This window comes from Helianthus annuus, chromosome 16 (assembly GCF_002127325.2).
Source record: "Helianthus annuus cultivar XRQ/B chromosome 16, HanXRQr2.0-SUNRISE, whole genome shotgun sequence".
Lineage (NCBI taxonomy): Eukaryota > Viridiplantae > Streptophyta > Magnoliopsida > Asterales > Asteraceae > Helianthus > Helianthus annuus.
Window position 1 is genome coordinate 138,945,068 of NC_035448.2, and position 17,967 is coordinate 138,963,034.

The 17,967-nt window shown below is 37.2% G+C and overlaps 1 protein-coding gene across 1 annotated transcript in view; it reads left to right on the plus strand.

Annotated features, from left to right (window-relative positions):
* The window catches only part of LOC110919641 ((3S,6E)-nerolidol synthase 1), a 125,880-nt gene that overhangs the window by 49,422 nt on the left and 58,491 nt on the right, over positions 1–17,967 (plus strand). The window contains 2 exon segments of the mRNA XM_035985514.1: positions 12,615–12,753; positions 13,195–13,440. Coding sequence (XP_035841407.1) covers positions 12,615–12,753; positions 13,195–13,440 — 385 coding nt within the window.

The following is a 17,967-nucleotide window of genomic DNA, read 5'->3' on the forward strand; positions in this document are numbered from 1 at the left end:
CTTTAGATGTCAAAGTCTGTTGAACAGTTTTCCTTTTTATTTGATCCGCCTGTGGATCTGTTTTGACTGTGTTGTAATACTCAAACATTACATTTTGTTCAGTTGAAATAAATCTATATCTTTTGCTTCCGCTGTGCATTTATATGTTGTGTTGTTTGACTATGATGATATCAATGACGTCACGATACTCCCCACCGGGCCCACCGGTGACACGTGGAAATAGGGGTGTGACAGGTTGGTATCAGAGCCAACGCTGAGTGAATTAAACACTAGCCTTTTTGTGTTTAATCTCAGTTACACAATTGCACATTCTTGAGTCTAGACAAGAACATAGGACTAATCCTAATTCATTATATTTTGTCTTCTTTGTTATTTTTTTTTCTGATTAGCCTTGCATGGGCAAGTCATTTCAGTAGAAGTCCCGTTTAGGGCAACCAAGTATATTGTTTAAATTTAAGGGAACGGTTAGACTTAAAATAACATTCCCATTATAAGATCTACCATTATAGTAAAATGGCAAAATCTAAAAAGGACAAGACCTAGCTCAGGTGTCGTTTTAAGACAGGGCCAAGATGGTAGTTCCTCAATTAGATTCAGATCCTTGTTAACATCTCAATTTAGGATTGCTCTGCGAATTATATTAAAAGAGAATCTTAGGGGTAAAACCTAGCCACGTGTCATTATAGACATGGCCAAGATGGTAGAACCTGTCTAAAAGATTCCAAAATTTTGTTAACATCTGTAGGCATGTTAGCGTAATTGGGTAAATTGTGATGCAGTATAAATCACACATGCCATCTTTGAAAATTGGGATTTATTTAAAAATTCCCTGTAAGTAAAATAGCCATCCATTAAGGATGAAGTGCCTACGGGTAATAAATAACGTCCTCTGGGACTAAAGACAGTGGTAGCCTACAACTCCCTGTCTAGAAAGGGTAATGAGCTTTGATTCAAACCTTAATGCCTCGATTCTGTAAGAATTATGGTTTATAAATTAAACTTGTCTACGTGACTAGGCCTTTTGTGCTATTATTTATAATTTAGGGTTATAATGAAAATCCTGAATAAAATAAATATTATTCCTTTTCTGCTAGTATAGGTATTAGAAAGAATCTTAAAAGGTATAACCTAGCTTGAATGTCATTAAAGACCTGGCTAAGATGGTAAAACCTGTTTAAAAGAGATTCATATCCTTATTAACACCTGAAAACGTGTTAACACTCCCGACAACAGTGATGCGATAAAATCACACTTGTCATCTTTATATTAGGAATCTTCCAAACCCCTTATTTAGCCTAAATGATCAATAAGAATCATGGTTAATAATCGTCGAACATGATGTACACATCTAAACATCCATCTGGGATGTATACTTACGGGCAAAGATGTATACATGAAAAAGATAGTTTCATTTCATAACTTCTTGTCAAGGCAATGAATTATGAAATTTTCTGATCCAAAGGAATCATTGATTATGTTTTAAAATTTCCCTAGTGACAAGGCATCTGTGCCATCGAAAAGTCCTTTGGAACAAGCCCTTGTGCTATATAAAATGTCGGTACGACATTGACAGTCGTGACTTATGTCCCCTGCCTAATAAATATGAAGGATTATATTCCGTCTAAACGCCAAAGATGGTTTATTTAAAAACCTAGGCAAACATAATCAAATAAATGCCATCTATTGGCCTATATGGTTGGTTTACACCATGGCTATTTAATCATCAAGTTCGACAATTCAGCAAATTATTACTACCTAGTCTATAGCCTTCAAAGCTTCATCATGGATGACTCATCTGAAGCTCACCATCATCCAGTCGATCAGAATAATAATGCAAGACTGAAATTAACGGGCACTGAGCTACAGGCTATGTTAGATATAGCCATAAACAAAGCAGTGGACCGAGTATTAAAGGATCATAAGTGAAAGTGCGAGAATATCCCAAATAAGGGTTACAAAAGGGGTAAGACTGGTCCAAGTTGTAACCAGTCCAAGCCAAAGGAGGCAAAACCCAAATGTAAAACCTGCGGGAAGAAGCACTTCGGAAAATGTTCCTATGAATAGACTAGGGGATGTGTCATCTGTAAGGAGATGGATCACGAGACCCATGAATGCAAGGACTTGAAGGACGCCACGTGCTATGGTTGCGGCGAGAAGAGGCGCATAAAGACCCGATGCCCAAGGAAGGCAACTAAAGGAAAGTGCACTTTAAGAGTCACAAGCTAGGCCTTGTGGAATTTGTAACAAGAAAGGGCACAAGACTTTGGAGTGCCAAGACATAAAGGACGCAACCTGCTATAGTTGCAGTGGAAAAGGGCACGTCAAAACAAATTGTCCAAATAAAACCAAGCAGCCTGGAGAGGTTGAGAAGACCAAAGCTGAAAGCTCTTAAATGGATGCTCAAGAGACTATTCAGGATGACAATGTAACAACATGTACTTTCTTCATCAAAAAAAAAAAAAAAACGCTCATACTAAAGTATTATTTAATTCAGGTTCAGAAAAGTCTTTCGTAGACAATTGATTTTGTAAATCCTTAAATCTGCCTGTTAAAACTCTAAGCGTTAAGTATAAAGTAGGATTGGCCAATGGTACCTCAGAGACTGCTTCAGCAATATTAGATGGATGTTTTGTATCCATTAGGAACCATCCTTTTCCACTGTCCTTATTTCCGTTGAAATAGAGGAACAAGATATAGTGATAGGAATGGATCGGTCATCTTATAGCTAAGCCCATATTGTGGGTAATAAAAAGCAAGTAGTTGTCAAGACTCCTTAGGGTAAGCCTTTGGCAATTCAAGGAGACACTGGGTATGGATTGCCTAGCACTTGCTGAATTTGGTATTTAATACCAAAACTCGGAAGAAATAAACAACAGTCGCGATGTTAGAGATGCGACAAATGTTAATGGTGCATCAAATGTGAACCTCGATGTTAATGGAGTTAATCTCCAAAACTGTGATTAGCACAACTGTTAGAAAGGCTATGAGAAAAGTCGTGAAAGGGTTCAAGAAGCCGAATGCTGCTTGCTCTAAACCACACGTCGCTGCTCATGAGAAGAGCTTGATTTATACTTCAAATGCGAAGAATAATCTTAACAGAATCGTATATGGCAAGGAGCCCATTCCTTTTAGGACATACTTAAAAGTACTTCGTCTCTTGGAAGTCAAGAGACTTCAATAGTAAAAAGGGGCCATCGATTACAGGAAATTGATTGGATGAAGTAGAAACCATTAGGTGTATCAGTGGTTACGCTGAAAAGAACGATGCGAGGTATGCATCACAGTCATTCGATGGCAATACCCTTAATGAGTAAGGACAATAATGAAGTCCACAAGAAAGATCCTCTTATACATTATGGGATGGTCCAAGTTTTAAGGACCCTATTAGAGAGACCTATTATTCGCATCAAAATGGAAAAAGATGGAATAAGAAATTTCTGAATTTCGCCATAAAAGTTCTAGGATGTCGACAGTAGGTCACAAATTTTGACTCATTGGCTAAGATAGTACCCCCTTTCCAATTACCTAGAATCCAAGCTTAAATGTAAGCAATTGAAGGTGGTTAGCATATATAACACCTCGAAAATTCGTGTTCAATAAAATAAAGACACGTGTCATGTGGGACAAACATGTCAGGGACCCGGATCAAATACGGACGTATGGTAGGATTTAAAAAGGGCGTCATGTTATTTAAATACCTCTGAACGACCCATGGGCGACATGTTATTAAAATACCTCTGAGCGACCCAATATATAAATCCCAAGACCATGAATCAATACGATAAATGTCCAATAAATTAGCCGGTTGTTCCTAGATAAATTAATTTCATAGGTCTCAAGCTTGCTCATTATGAATCCACGATGGATCTACCTCCGCTACTCACGTTTTATAGATTAAGAAATAATCAGTCAAAGCTAAGACTGCCCTAAATTTTTTTAAGGATTCTACAGCTAAGTTAAAAGGGATTAAGAATGGAGGCGTTTAACCCTCTTGATGTATGATTAGAGGCAGATCACCTTAGTAAAGACATTAGATAAATCACTTATTATGATTTCATTTCTAAGAATTACGTTTCGTTTCAGGTACTGTTACATCTTTTATAAGACCATAAGCTTAGTAAACTTTTAGAAATTTGCCCATAAGAACCCCAGATACTAAGTGTAAGGTAAAACTTACAAGCAAAATCATAAGAACCATTTCCTTTATCCCTATCAGAAACCTTCAGTCGTAGAATTTTAGAAGTATCCTCTCTCTAAAAGGAAGTGCGTCTGCATGTATAGATGATATCTCTGGATCTCTAATGATTTAGAATACCAGATGGTATGACAAAAAGCGCCATATGAGGGTTGGTGTATCCGAACAAGTTCCATAGATTGCTTCCATGCCTGATCAACATGGAGGTTTAATGCATGGAACCACAAAGATATCCCAATAATCATATGATACTAAAAGTCAACTAATGGTATTAAGAAGATATCCTCAATGGAATTGTTCAAATAATTGTTCCTGGTTAAGGAATTCGTGAACTTATAACATGAATGTATCACTTATTGGACACAAGCAATGATGGATGAACTGAGGCCTGAGATTTGGAAAATCTCTACAACCTCTTTGTATCTTGATTATCTTCTCCTAAGATTACCCTGTTTACCTCCTGAGAGGCAGGTAGAGTTAAGACTTATATCCAATTTAGGGCTGTATTATTATGAAATCTCCAAGACGGCTAGTACCATCATTGGAAGAATTGAAACCCTGATTAAGTAGGTTTTAAAGTAGAGGATTCATATAGCCTAACTCAATATTCTGAGAATTTGGTATAGTCAAATAAGAAAGACGGTTCATTTTGCTTATGCATTGATTACCGCAACCCTAATTAGGCAACAATTAAGAATTTGCCATCAGCTGCCCAGGATCGTCGATTTGTTCGACTAGCTGTAAAGATTAGCTATTCCTTAAGACTAGCTTTAAGCAGTGGTTGGAATAAACATCTCACCTTAAGATAAGCTTTTCTATAATAGTTAAAATAAGTATTTAGGCTGCTCCTTGGGAGACCTTGTATGGATGGAACGATAAGCGTCCATTGTTAGACAGAAGATTGGTAAGTCCAATTGTCAGGATCTGAAAGTTGCATTGGGAACAACGAATAAGATCAGTCAAATCCATAATCATCTGTAAGTTGCCACTATTTGGCAGAAAAATCAAGATTAATGGAAACATCAAACCTCCTAAGTTCTTGTTAAGAAATAGGGTCCAACAAAGATATCACCCAGGAAGGGTGTGCCAATTTGTTAATTATCAGGCTAGTTGAGCTCTGAATATATAGAATTATTCGAAGGAATCGAATGTATCAAGATCAAATAGCTTATAAGCTAAAACCTATTTAAGGAGCTTGGCAAAACTCGCAATGCATTACACATTAATGATTTAAAGATGTGTTTCACCAATAAGTCGAAAAGCATTATCACATAATGATATGCAGACTTATGATATGATGGGAACCCTGCATCAATTAAGGATCAACAGGTTAAGAAGCTCCAAAAAGGATACATGTACCTATTATAGAGGTCAACTCGGGAGCTTGGAGAGGCTCCAGATATGCTATAGAAGTTAAAGTCCACTATGCGACAAAAAGTACTTCTAGCATTTTAGCAAATCTCGAGGTCGAGATTTCTTTTAAGGGGGTGAGGATGTAACACCTCGAAAATTAATGTCCAATAATGTATTGACACGTGTCATAAGCTTTGAACGTGAGAAAGATTTCCTATGAAGGACTAAAGTTGACAAACAGAGAACGTATGTGAATATAAGGCTTCAAAATGTCAACAATAGATAAATATATCTTTTAATAACCCTACAAGATGTTTATACCCTTAAACGAATAAATCATGGATCATACGAAGCTAATTGTGAAAGAAAGTGAGGAATTACAAACTGCAGGGGCTAAATGTGTCAACATGTTTAAAGTATACCTCTGAGTGATCTTTTAGCGGACCCGAAGCTTTGTAATGATAAATTATACTCACAAGAATGTGCGATAAAAATTTCACAAGGTTTCGACTAAGTATGAGAAAATTATGACAATATTCGTATGCGAGGGGTTAAAAGCGTCAAACTGCAAAAGTATGTCAATTCGTAAGGTTTCGGACCTTCCGGAATATGACCATGAGCTTAGTATACTCTAATTAACCTTTAGATAGCTTAGATATAGGCTTAGAGGTGTTTGGTGCGCAAAAATAAACTTTTATGTCATGCAGGGACTAAAAGTGTCAAAAAGTGCGCAAGTTTGCACTTTCGCGCATATCTTGCATTCTGAATATCCCCGGACACCCAAAAATTTATGTAAGCACTAAAATATTTTATTTTAGTGTTTGGCTTGATAAAATTCCATTCGTCGCGTAATTTGGTTCGTTTTTAGCGTCCGTCCGTGTTTCGTCGTAATTAGCCGAACAACGGGACCGTACGACCAAACGAACCGACATCCGGCATATTTTTGAGCATGTTTCATGTTCCCTATGCTTAGGCATCATTATAGAGCCTTAAAAATGGTTTAACGGGCCTCAAATGTGTCGGGAATGACAACTATCAAGTGCAGGGGCCAAAAGTGACAAGTTCTGAAACTGGCCATGTGCAGGTCAGGTCCTTACGGACCGTATGAAGGACCTTACGGTCCGTATAGCATGCCCAGTTCCAGAATTATGAAAACCAGCCTTGGTTTTGCTCTTGTCTCTCAATCCTTGAATCTAGGGGCTGCCTATTGTTTTGTAAACTATGGGTATGAAGTGTAGGGCTGAGATTGAAGCACGATTATCGATGAACGATCCTAACGGCTCTCAAAAACCTATAAATACCCCCTTGATCATTGTTCTCATTGCTCATTTCCTTCCAATTTTGCTCTCTAACACTCAAATCTGAGGAGCCTGATCAAGGGAACCTCCTTTTGAGTGATCTTCAAGTCCTTTGGACTTTTGTAAGTGATTCCTTTCATGCTTAGTTATTTGTTTAGTGTTTAAACCGAAAAGTCAAGCGTTATCGATAAACACTTTGACTTTTAATCGGTTGAGCCATGGTTCGCGTTGAACATGGCTACGTGATCGTAATTAGGTAGGTGTTTAACCCTCTAAAGGGCATCTCCTAATTACCACGTTTACTTAGTTTAATTGTCGGGTCAAATTAAAGTCAATCGGGTTGTTTTAAATAAAATTCATAACTAATGATATAAAATCTTTAAAATCAGTTTTGTCACTCTAATGACTTGGTAAATATTAGTTGAACATGTCTAAACATGATTCAACCCGACAATTCTAAGTATAGGCTCGGTTCGCGACCGAAAGTCGCAAAGTTTGACCTTTGCTTTGACTTTCAGTTCTGACCCGAATTAGCTTGAGTTTATTTATGCCTTAGGGTCCTTCGTGATCATGTTATATGATAGTATAACCTCCCAAAGTTATACTACTTGGTTCTTTAGAATTAAAGATCATTACGTGTTTCCATAATGCCGAAATGTTGACCATAATGCCCTTCGATATTAAAATGAGATTTTTGAAGATGTGAAAGGACTAAAACCTTTATTACTGATCTATAAGCATGTCCACAAAATTTCACATTAGTTTGAGGTCTAGATTAGGAGATATGCTCATTAGCGTAATTAAGAAGGTTTTCGGTAAATAAACCACATAATTAGCATATAGCCTATCTAAACCCAATTTTTAATACCAAAATTTTTATCCACTGATGTAATATAATATTTTAGGATTTTTGAAGATTTTTAGTTATTTTTGGGCTGATCATAACCTAGAGTTCTAAGCTTGATTCGGTAATTGCCGGTTTTGCCCTTTTAGGCTAGAAAATGAGTTTTACAAAACCTTTTGACCCCAAAACTTTTTATACGGATCTAATATGATAAATAAAGTATTTTGAGCCTTCTAGAATAATAAAATATCAGCTTCCCTTTTAGAACCCAGAAATAGCTCAAAATCACCTATTTAAGCGTTTTTAACACATAGTATATATTGAAACCATTTTAAATCTATAAGACTTGATACCTACTGATGTTTTAAGTAAATTTTCATACTTTAGCAGTAAGCAAAAGTCTTAAGCTCAGAATCCCAGTTTTGACCTTTTTAAGCCTATGTGAAATTACCAAAATGCCTTAAGATGCATAGTTTGGTTATAAGTGATAAATTTCACCCATAGGTTATACCCAAATGATATAACTTAGTAAATTAAGTATTGGTACTGATTTAATCAGACCTATAACTCAGATTGCTATTTAATCTCTTTTATAACCTTTAAAAATGACCAAAATACCCCTACGGGGCATAAATTGGCTTTAAACTCGTTTTGGGCATAATGGAAGATATCATACTGATATCACAACATATCAAAGGCATATTAACTTATGGAACATGTTCATGACTCTTATGGTTACCCGTTACGCATGTTTCGCGTTCGGATCGGCCTATGTGACTAGTTTGCATATATAAGCCGAAACGGGTCAAACCAAATCGTTTTTGTCTCAATATTCAGAATGTAATTAAGTTACCCATATTAAACAAGTATACAAGCTTGTTGGGTCAAAACCACATTCTAAGTCGGTCTTCGCTCTATCATGCGTTGGAACCGTGCCTTCCTTTGAAAACTAACCGGTCTAAAGCCTAGGCTAAATTAAAGACCCGTTAGGATTCTAATAGGTTATTAAAACCTTCGTTCCAGATTAGGAGCCCAGTAAAAGCTATCTGTACTTTCTGATTTGATATACAGCTGGGATTGAATTTATATTCAGCTCAGGTAAATACCCTTAACTTATTTTCCCTATACGGGCTTGGGATACGGTGCTATAAAAGTACCTCTTGGTCGGGTGTATGTAGTCATTTAAATCGGATTGTGATTGATGTATTTGCATAACCTGTTTGATATGTATTATTTGGTGTATGGCCCTTGGGTGTTAAATGACCATGTCCCGGATATCCTTGGCATCATTCATGAAATGGCCACGACCTAAGCACGGGGTGTAGGCGTACACCTGACAGCTGCATTATGTAAAAACTGGTATCCCACTATAAGGAATCGACCTTGTGGGCATTATACCTGTGGCGTGTCAGTTAACTTAAGTCCGGCCCTACAAACCGGCCCTAATGGACGACAAATGAGTAAAACTGTATACAAGATTATTTTGAATAATTGTCCCAAGTTATAAAATATTTTTGCCGAAGTGCATTTAAATCAATTTTCAAACTCTTTTCAAAATGAGTCTGTTAAGTTGTATTTACCAGTGCAAACTGACGTATTTTCCAAAAAGGCTAAGTGCAGGTGCTAGACGAAATAGGCTGGCTACTCCAGGCATCATTACTCAAGTCTCGCAAGCTTTAGATGTCAAAGTCTGTTGAACTGTTTTCGTTTTTATTTGATCCTCCTGTGGATCTGTTTCGACTGTGTTGTAATACTCAAACATTACATTTTGTTCAGTTGAAATAGATCTATATCTTTTGCTTCCGCTGTGCATTTATATGTTGTGTTGTTTGACTATGATGATATCGATGATGTCACGATACTCCCCACCGGGCCCACCGGTGACACGTGGAAAATAGGGGTGTGACAAACAACAAGGGCTGAACTCTGAGTGCCTTCACCAGCGACAGTTGAAGAGTCATTTGTCGTTACAAGAGCCCTTTCAGGATTTGGAGGAGTGGGATGCGCAGGGGTTTGATCTTTGTTGTTATTCGGCTTAGTATAGTTCCGTGCCAAATGCCCTGGTTCATGACAATTGTAGCAACGAAGTTTAAGAGGAACAGTCGCAGTATTTGAATAAGGAGAACCCCATCGATTTCTGCCAGTCTTATTAGCAAACTTTTGTGCTCTGAAAGCTGCCATTGCCATTTGCCATGTGATATCCATCTCCTCCACATCATCCGGATGATACTGGTATAGATCATTCAACGACCAACTAGGGGGTTGTATTTTTCCTGTGACAAAAGCATTCAAACAATTGACAACGGAAGCGGCGATCTCCGGATTTTCTTTGGATTGCTGTGTAAAGAAAGCAATCAGCTCGGCTTTTGCTGAAGGAGTTGTGGCAATTTTTGATGCAGTAGATGAAGGACTTGAGCTAGAGTAATGCATGGTTGTTGTAGAAGCAGAAGAGGTCTTTTTCGATCCATTTTGAGAAATCAGTGCAGCGTTGTCGTTGCTTGAAGTGGTGGAAGAAACAGAAATACCTGCTGCCAGCATACTAGACTTATGATTATTTTCCCTTTGCTTGTCATCCAGCTCGCATGCCTTGATGTGAGAGATCATTTCAGTCAAGGTACATCTTGCAGGATCTTTGGTCCGCTTAATCATTGCAACGTGATTATCCCAGCTCTTTGGCAAAGCATTTAGAAGTTGTCGATTCTGTGCAGCTTTAGAAGGAAGGATTTCTTCTAGATCCATTTGACTGACAATTTTTGAGAAGCGTTGAATCTGATTTTCAATAGTTTCTCCATAGATGTAATTGAAATTGTTAAAGTTCTGCCTCAACAAGTTCCTCCTGCTTTCCCTCATGTCTTCATTCCCTTCGTAAACATCAATCAGCGCTTCCCACATTTCTTTGGCTGATTTGCAAGTGCGAAATCCCATAGCAATGTCTGATCCTAGTCCCATGGTCAAGTATGATGTTGCCCGATTATCTTCCTCTTCAATGGCATAGTCTTCTTCAGTATATTCAGCACGAGGTTTCTTAACTTTGACTCCAGGATTTGTTTCTTTCTCATACATGATTTCCCTAGGACCTCTTTCAATACATCTCCAAAGTTTAGGTTCCTTAAACTTCACATGCTGCTCAAAACGCCACTTCCATTCTGGAAAATCATTTGCATCCAACAACCTTGGAATGCGAGAACTAGTTCCAATTTTGGAGTCCAATTCTTGCTGAGCATTTGTGACAGCTAAGTCATTAACTTGGTTACCAGAAGACATGTTTTCTTAAAGGTAATTAATTAGGTGATTAATTAATTATTTTAAGTCCAAAAGTCCAAACAGTTCAAAACACTTCAATGATTGTAGTTGCGAGTCGAGAATAGTGACTTTAAGAGGCTGGTTCTGAGTCGAGACAAGGAAATTTATGGATCGAGACCAGTGATGGTTGCGGTCGAGACCAACAGATGATGACTCGAGATCACTGAAGATTGCGAGTCGAGATCACTGAAGATTGCGAGTTAAGTCCAGCAAAGATGACTCGAGACCACTCAAGGTTGCGAGTCGAGATCTTGACAATGCTTACTCGAGACTACAGGTTGTTGCGAGTCGAGACCGATGGTTGACTACTCGAGACAGCAGATGAATTCGAGTCGAGACCTGCAAAACAGATATGAGATAATACTGTTGACTTGAAATCCCTGATTTTCAGCACTTTTCCAAAATTCAAAGATATCGAAATCTTTGAATTTTCTTTGATCAGCAAACCTCCGTGAAATCAGCAAACACAAATCATTGAAATCACACAAACCAAAATCACCACCAATAACAAAGAATATGCTAAGAACAGTTTGAAGATGTGAATCTTAAGAACAAGAAACACACCCCACCGAACTTAACTCCTGTGACACAGAACTAATAAACAAGATCAGTAACGACAGAAAATTCTTGAATCCGAATGATATCAAAAACCGAACCAAGATTTGGTTTCTTGGCTCTGATACCACTTGTAAGTCCCGTTTAACCGGATCTTTCAATGATATCAAACCTAATCTTGTGAGAGTGCGGAAACCAAACACAAGATGATTCAAGATAAACCGAAAATATGAAACACGAAAAAAAACAAACCGAATCACCTTTCAAACTTGCACACGATTCTATTACTATCAACTAGCAAAACCGTCTAGTACAAGTGCTCACAAACAATCGACTTCCTCTAGCTCTCTTTAGGAATTCTGTAACTAGGAAGTTCCAACCCTAAAACAAGTTAAAAACTTGTTTATATACATAGACAAGCCCACTTCACTACATGGGCTCCCCTTGGGCCTGCTTGGCCCACATGGCCTAAAGCTTGGCCCAAGTGACCTATAAAGGTCCACAACCTAATATAAACTAACCCAGTAAAGCCCAGTTCGTAACCATAGCCCGTTGTATTAATTTGATGCGTCAGTCTCACACTTTAGGGCCTAACAACTTCTATAATAAACTTGCTGGCTTCTATTATAAATGTGATGACTTTTGTAGAAAAGGAAAAGTAGAAAATTACAAGATTGTTAATGTCTTCTTGTGACGTCTCGACCCATTGACAAGTGCAAGAATACTTCTAAATGAGTTTGTGTTTAAACCACATATTTTGCTCAAACACATTTATCACATGCCGAAAAGATCGATGTTTTATATTAAATTAGTTAATTATAGGATTCACAAAGGCATCCATGGGACCACGCATGAGCCCTTGTTGTATCCGTAGACATCCTTCTACGTTTAATACTTCCATATGTGTTTGTGTTTCAACCACATATCTTGCTCAAACACATTTATCTTATACCGAAAAGATCCATGTTTTATATTAAATTAGTTAATTATAGAATTCACAAAGGTTGGTAATGTGTGAGGTTGGTACATGTGGCAATGTATGAGAATATACATAATTCACCTTCAGATGGGATAGTAACACTCTTGAACAACTCCCATATAACCTAGGAATCTGTGTTGAGGCTCTATATAAAGTAACACAAGAAATCAGTGACAAGATCTACAAGAAGTATGGGTTCAATGCCAATGAGTTTTTGAAACAAGCGGTAAGGCCTCATGTCCGTTATTTGCAATGTAGTAATGCAACACCATGAATAAAAGTTATCATGCAAGTTGACGATAACATTCATTACAAAAGTAATTTTAACACACTTTTTTTTCTACACAATTTTGGAAAGTATAAGCATTTTTTGCCAATTCGTTTGCATATAGTAACTTATACTAAGTCAACAATTTTACAAACTTGATTTTTCTTTTTAAAAAAAAAGGCTAACGTTTTTGATATACAAATTTATCAGCCAATGCAATTTACACTTATAAAGTCTACAAAGTTTTACTATGCGCATCTTTAGAAATATGAACATTTTGTCCTCAACAATTTCTATGATAAAATAAATTATTTTAATTTATGTACTTCTCAAGGCTTATTTATGTGACAATCTTTCATACACATGTATATATGAACAAACCTCTTTAATTTCCTGCAGTGGACAAACCTTTGTGAAGCATTTCTATTAGAAGCAAAATGGTTTGCTCTAGGACACATGCCTATGGCTGACGATTACTTGAAGAATGGGATGGTTAGTACTGGGGCACATGTTGTGACCGTGCACTTGTTCTTCCTCCTTGGTGCCCGTACCAGCAAAGAAAGTACTATAGTTATTATCGATAACAAAATCTCATCCTGTTTGGCAAAGATTCTCTGTCTTTGGGATGATTTAGGAAGTGCTAAGGTAAAAGATGTAACAACTCTCACTAAAATTATTACTTATTATGTTAATTGTCCAATAAGGAAACCCTAATTGAGAAACCCAAGTAATCCTGCATAAACCCTAAAATTTTCAGAACAATCAGAATCAGGATCAGGGCACCTAAAACTCAGGGGGGGGGGTAAACCCTAGCTAACGATTATCTAAACAGTTTGCTGTAGGAAATGAATTTAGTCAAACGACCGACTTAGCTGAGCTACCCATGAACGTGGCCACCCTATGCTAGAAATAGACCCGTCGCGCCATGCGAAGGAGCCAGGTCTCCCCGTTGCGCCACGCGAGGGAGCCAAAATTCCAGCATAAATAGAGGGGGTTGGCACTTACATTCTGGTGTTCGTTCGACGTTCAAATTCCAATTATACGCTGAGATATAGTCCAAATACTACAAACACACACAAATCACTAAACACTGCCGCGATAAACAGGGTAATAACTCGATCGCTATTACGATTCAACGTCCGATCGATTAAAACTATCCAACGAATGTTTAAGTGCTGCTCAAATTGGGTTTATGCATTGTCATTCGTCGTTAATTCGATGGATGTTTAAGTATTGCACTTTATCATTGTTGTGAGGGTTTAATCTCGTGAATTGTCGTAAATGCTGTATTAGTTACTAACCCAGTTCATGTGCATTGTTATTTAAATTTGGTTAAACAGGCTAATCAGTAGACTAAACTCCGCCCGCATAAATCTGCAAAGTGAGTCATTCTCTTTTTACCAAACTTGCTTTCTGTAGGATCGCGTGCTGACCCGAACGAGTCAATCGGAGGTGTTCTAATCCGTTTCAGGTGCGGAAAACAAGCAACAGACATGGAAAACAACTTGTTCTACTAAATATTGCCTTGTATATTGATTTCACAGCTATTACAAGTCAAACGGCACTTCGGCAGCAATTCGGTACCGGAAACAAGACCTCTACATATGATTTCGCTCAGACAACTATTTATAGTGGTTGGGGTTTCGCCCCAAATGACATAAAACCATTTGGAGCGAAATTAACATTCTGATTTCCCACCAAATGTCCAACTTCTGATTTCCCATGAAATGACCAACTTCTGATTTCCCACGAAATGACCAATCTTCTGATTTCCCTTGAAATGACATGTCCATTTCGTGTGAAATCAACTTTCGTGTGAAATCAGCTTTCGTGTGAAATCATTATTACAACTCTATATTCCCGTACAATGTGCCCTAATCTAACATTCTAAGACTAAGACTCGATACAAGACGAAGTTGATAGATGTATGCACCAACAGACTCCCCCTCAGATGTTGACGAGTCTTAAGTGTCGAGTCTTCGCATCTTCAGTCTTGATCAGTCTTCGGGCCTCCAGAATCTCTATCTATCTCTTGCGTCTTCAAATTCTTTCTCTAACAAACTCCCCCTCAAAACGTGATGGGATCAAAGTCTGACTTTTACAGCATCAGAATGACAACCTGCCTTTACATAGTCCTTAGGTATTGAAACTTGACTCTTATCCTGCTCAGGAAATCCTGCACATTCTCTACCCAAAACATAAGATTCACAAGAAAAAGATATTTAACAAATTATCAAATTGCATGCACCAACACTGACTCCTCTACAATCAATATACAATCAGATATTAACATTGATCATTTCACAAATTTCTTTTTACCTAAAAACATTTCAATCAAATTCTCCCAAACCTGTTCATCATGTTTAGCACTCGGAATTTTGAAAATCAGCTCTTCAATATCAGTTGTCGAAAATCTTTTTGGATTTTTCAAAATTTTAAGCTAAAACACACTGAAAATCTTTTTGGAATTTTGTGAAATAATCGAAATGAAATGCAGTAAAGAAATATTTACATACAATATTTTTGTGAGTTTGTGTAAGAGGATCATATCAGTTTAAGAGACAAATCAACAACACCGTTAAGCTTTAAACATTTTAAGTTTTAAACGATTCACTTAGATTGTCAGTATACTGATCCACTTAAATTTTCACACAAAGTTCAACTGTTTCGAGATACGAGATTAATGTCTTAGTGACTTAAACTTATTCGCGTGTCCCACCTCAGAATATACTCCCGTATCCAGATCCCAATATTCAGTCTTACAGGTGAGTATACCTAGATGATATCTGTAAGGGGTTAGGTGCGAAACCGTGAGAGCTCAGGTCAGAACTTCCGTTCAGCAGAGAGATGACGGCTCGACTTTTGGTGGGTCCCCTTTAGAGGATCTTTTTACAACAGCAATGACTATCAATTTTATTGTTTCATCGATTTGCTGAGGGCGGCGCTTTTTCAAGCATTTGCAGAAAGTATTATCCGGGGACTAGGTCAGTACTTCCATACAGCAGAAGTCCCGGGATAATACCCCAGATATCACTAAGCATAAAGACCTAGTATCTTAGAAAGAGGGACCTTTCAAACAAGATTTCGGGGGTTACCCATATATCCGAGAGATGTTACCCACGAATTAAGCAAGTTTGAAATTTAGGTTTATATCTCGTTACAGTCTATTAAATGTGCAAAAACCTACTGACACATCATCAGTGAAACCGTTTATCACTATTTTAACTCTCCAATTCTTTAGCATGCCGTGATCGTCCACTAATGTACTATCATTTCCTCTTTTATACAACAAAACTCATTTTTCATTTTATCATGTTTTTGGCTTTTTCAAAATTTTTTAATGTTTTTGGATTTTCTGTGAAATTTTTACTCCCCCTAAAATTCAAACACATTTTAAAAAAATTTAAACTATTTAAACTCTTGACCCACTTGAAGAAACAAGAACAAAACAAACTGTATAAATAAAGTGACAACTGTATCAAATCGCTTCAAATCGCCATCCATTTGGCATAAACAATCAGAACTCCCCCTTACAACAAACCATTTTCTCATTTAGATTTCAAAACACTTAAGTTTGTTTTAATCAAAATGATTTTTCCGGAAAATGAGTTTGTTTTTACCACTTGCAGGTTTACCACTTGTTAAGTACGGGGATATGGTTCATCATCTTGTTCATCTATTTATCGAGTATAGTAAATCAGGTACAACTTAATATCCCTGATTTACCATTTGCAAATAAGCAACCTTTGTACCACTTGAAGAAAACACACTACCAATTGTAGGAATATCACATCTACACAACCATTTTACCAATCAGGGTGCCGATTCCTGCTTCACACTTACCAACCTGGAAGCTCCGGCATAGTCCTTCAACCTGTAAAATTTTAACACTATCAAAAACTTTCATACAACCTCTTTAAACATGAAAGATGCCGATTCCTGATCCACGATTACAATCTTGGGATCTCCGGCAAGTCAGGTGTTTAATCAAACATAACATCCACCCAAGCCTGACCAGCCTTGGGTGATTTTGGAACACATTTGTCCCACCAACACTTTGATTTATAAAACTCTTTAGCACCCTTAACCTTCTTATCAACCATCTTCCCGAAAATGTGCTTGACTTTCCCGTTGAAAGCTTTCTCAACATCAAATTCTCCCTTATCAGCGAAGAATTGATTTGAGATCTCTACCTTTCCCACTTTCTTCATTAAATTTTCCTTTGACAATGGAGGAAAATTCTCATTGTTCACTTCTGGAACGGAAACCACAATCCTTTTATCAACCAATGACTCCTCTGATTTTATGGAATCAGATTCATTGTCAGAACTACTTTCTGTTTTTACAATCCATTTTGCTTACTCATATCACCATTTCTTTTGTAAAAACGTTTTGAACTTTCACCTTTTTCAGAACTTGAATTTTCAAACAAATTACCATTTTTCACCAATTGTTCTTTCTTATCCACACAAGTCTTTCTCAAAACAGAGTTAGAAGAAACTCCCTGTTTTTGGTAGTTGGTCTGGGGGCAATTCCAAGCTATGTGTCCAACTTCCTGGCATTTGAAACAGGTTCTTCTGTCAACTCTTTCAGCAAACTTTCTCACATTCTTCTTCACTTCAGCAAGAAAATCTTGATTTGACTGCTTCCAGAATGGTTTCTTCTGTTCATCCTCTGAGCTTCCTCCTGGAACAAATTTTGTTTTTGGTTTATAAATTTTCTTATTTTTATAATTTTCTGACGAACTAAAACCAAGACCTTTCTTTTTGAGATTACCATTATGGTTTGGTTTCTTTTGGAAATTATAACCACAACCATAACCCATTTTCTTGTTTACTCTTTGTCGAATCCTTGAAGTGTAAGGTTTAGGTTTTGCAGAAAGATTTAAATCTTTTATATCAGAAATATTAATTTCTGTTAATTTGAAAACCTTTTTGATCATTTTAGTTTTAATACTTCTTATTGGGAATTCTTCATCAGAAAATAATTTGTCTAAATTATTCAAGGTATAAGCAACCTTAAACATTTCATCATTCAAATTATTCTCTGATAACAAGAATTCTTTATTATAAACCCTTTTAAGTGGCAAACTCGGACTCTTCTCAGACGAACTCAAACTATCTGACTTAGACTCCGACTTTGACCCTTCATCCATATCCAACACCTGATCGA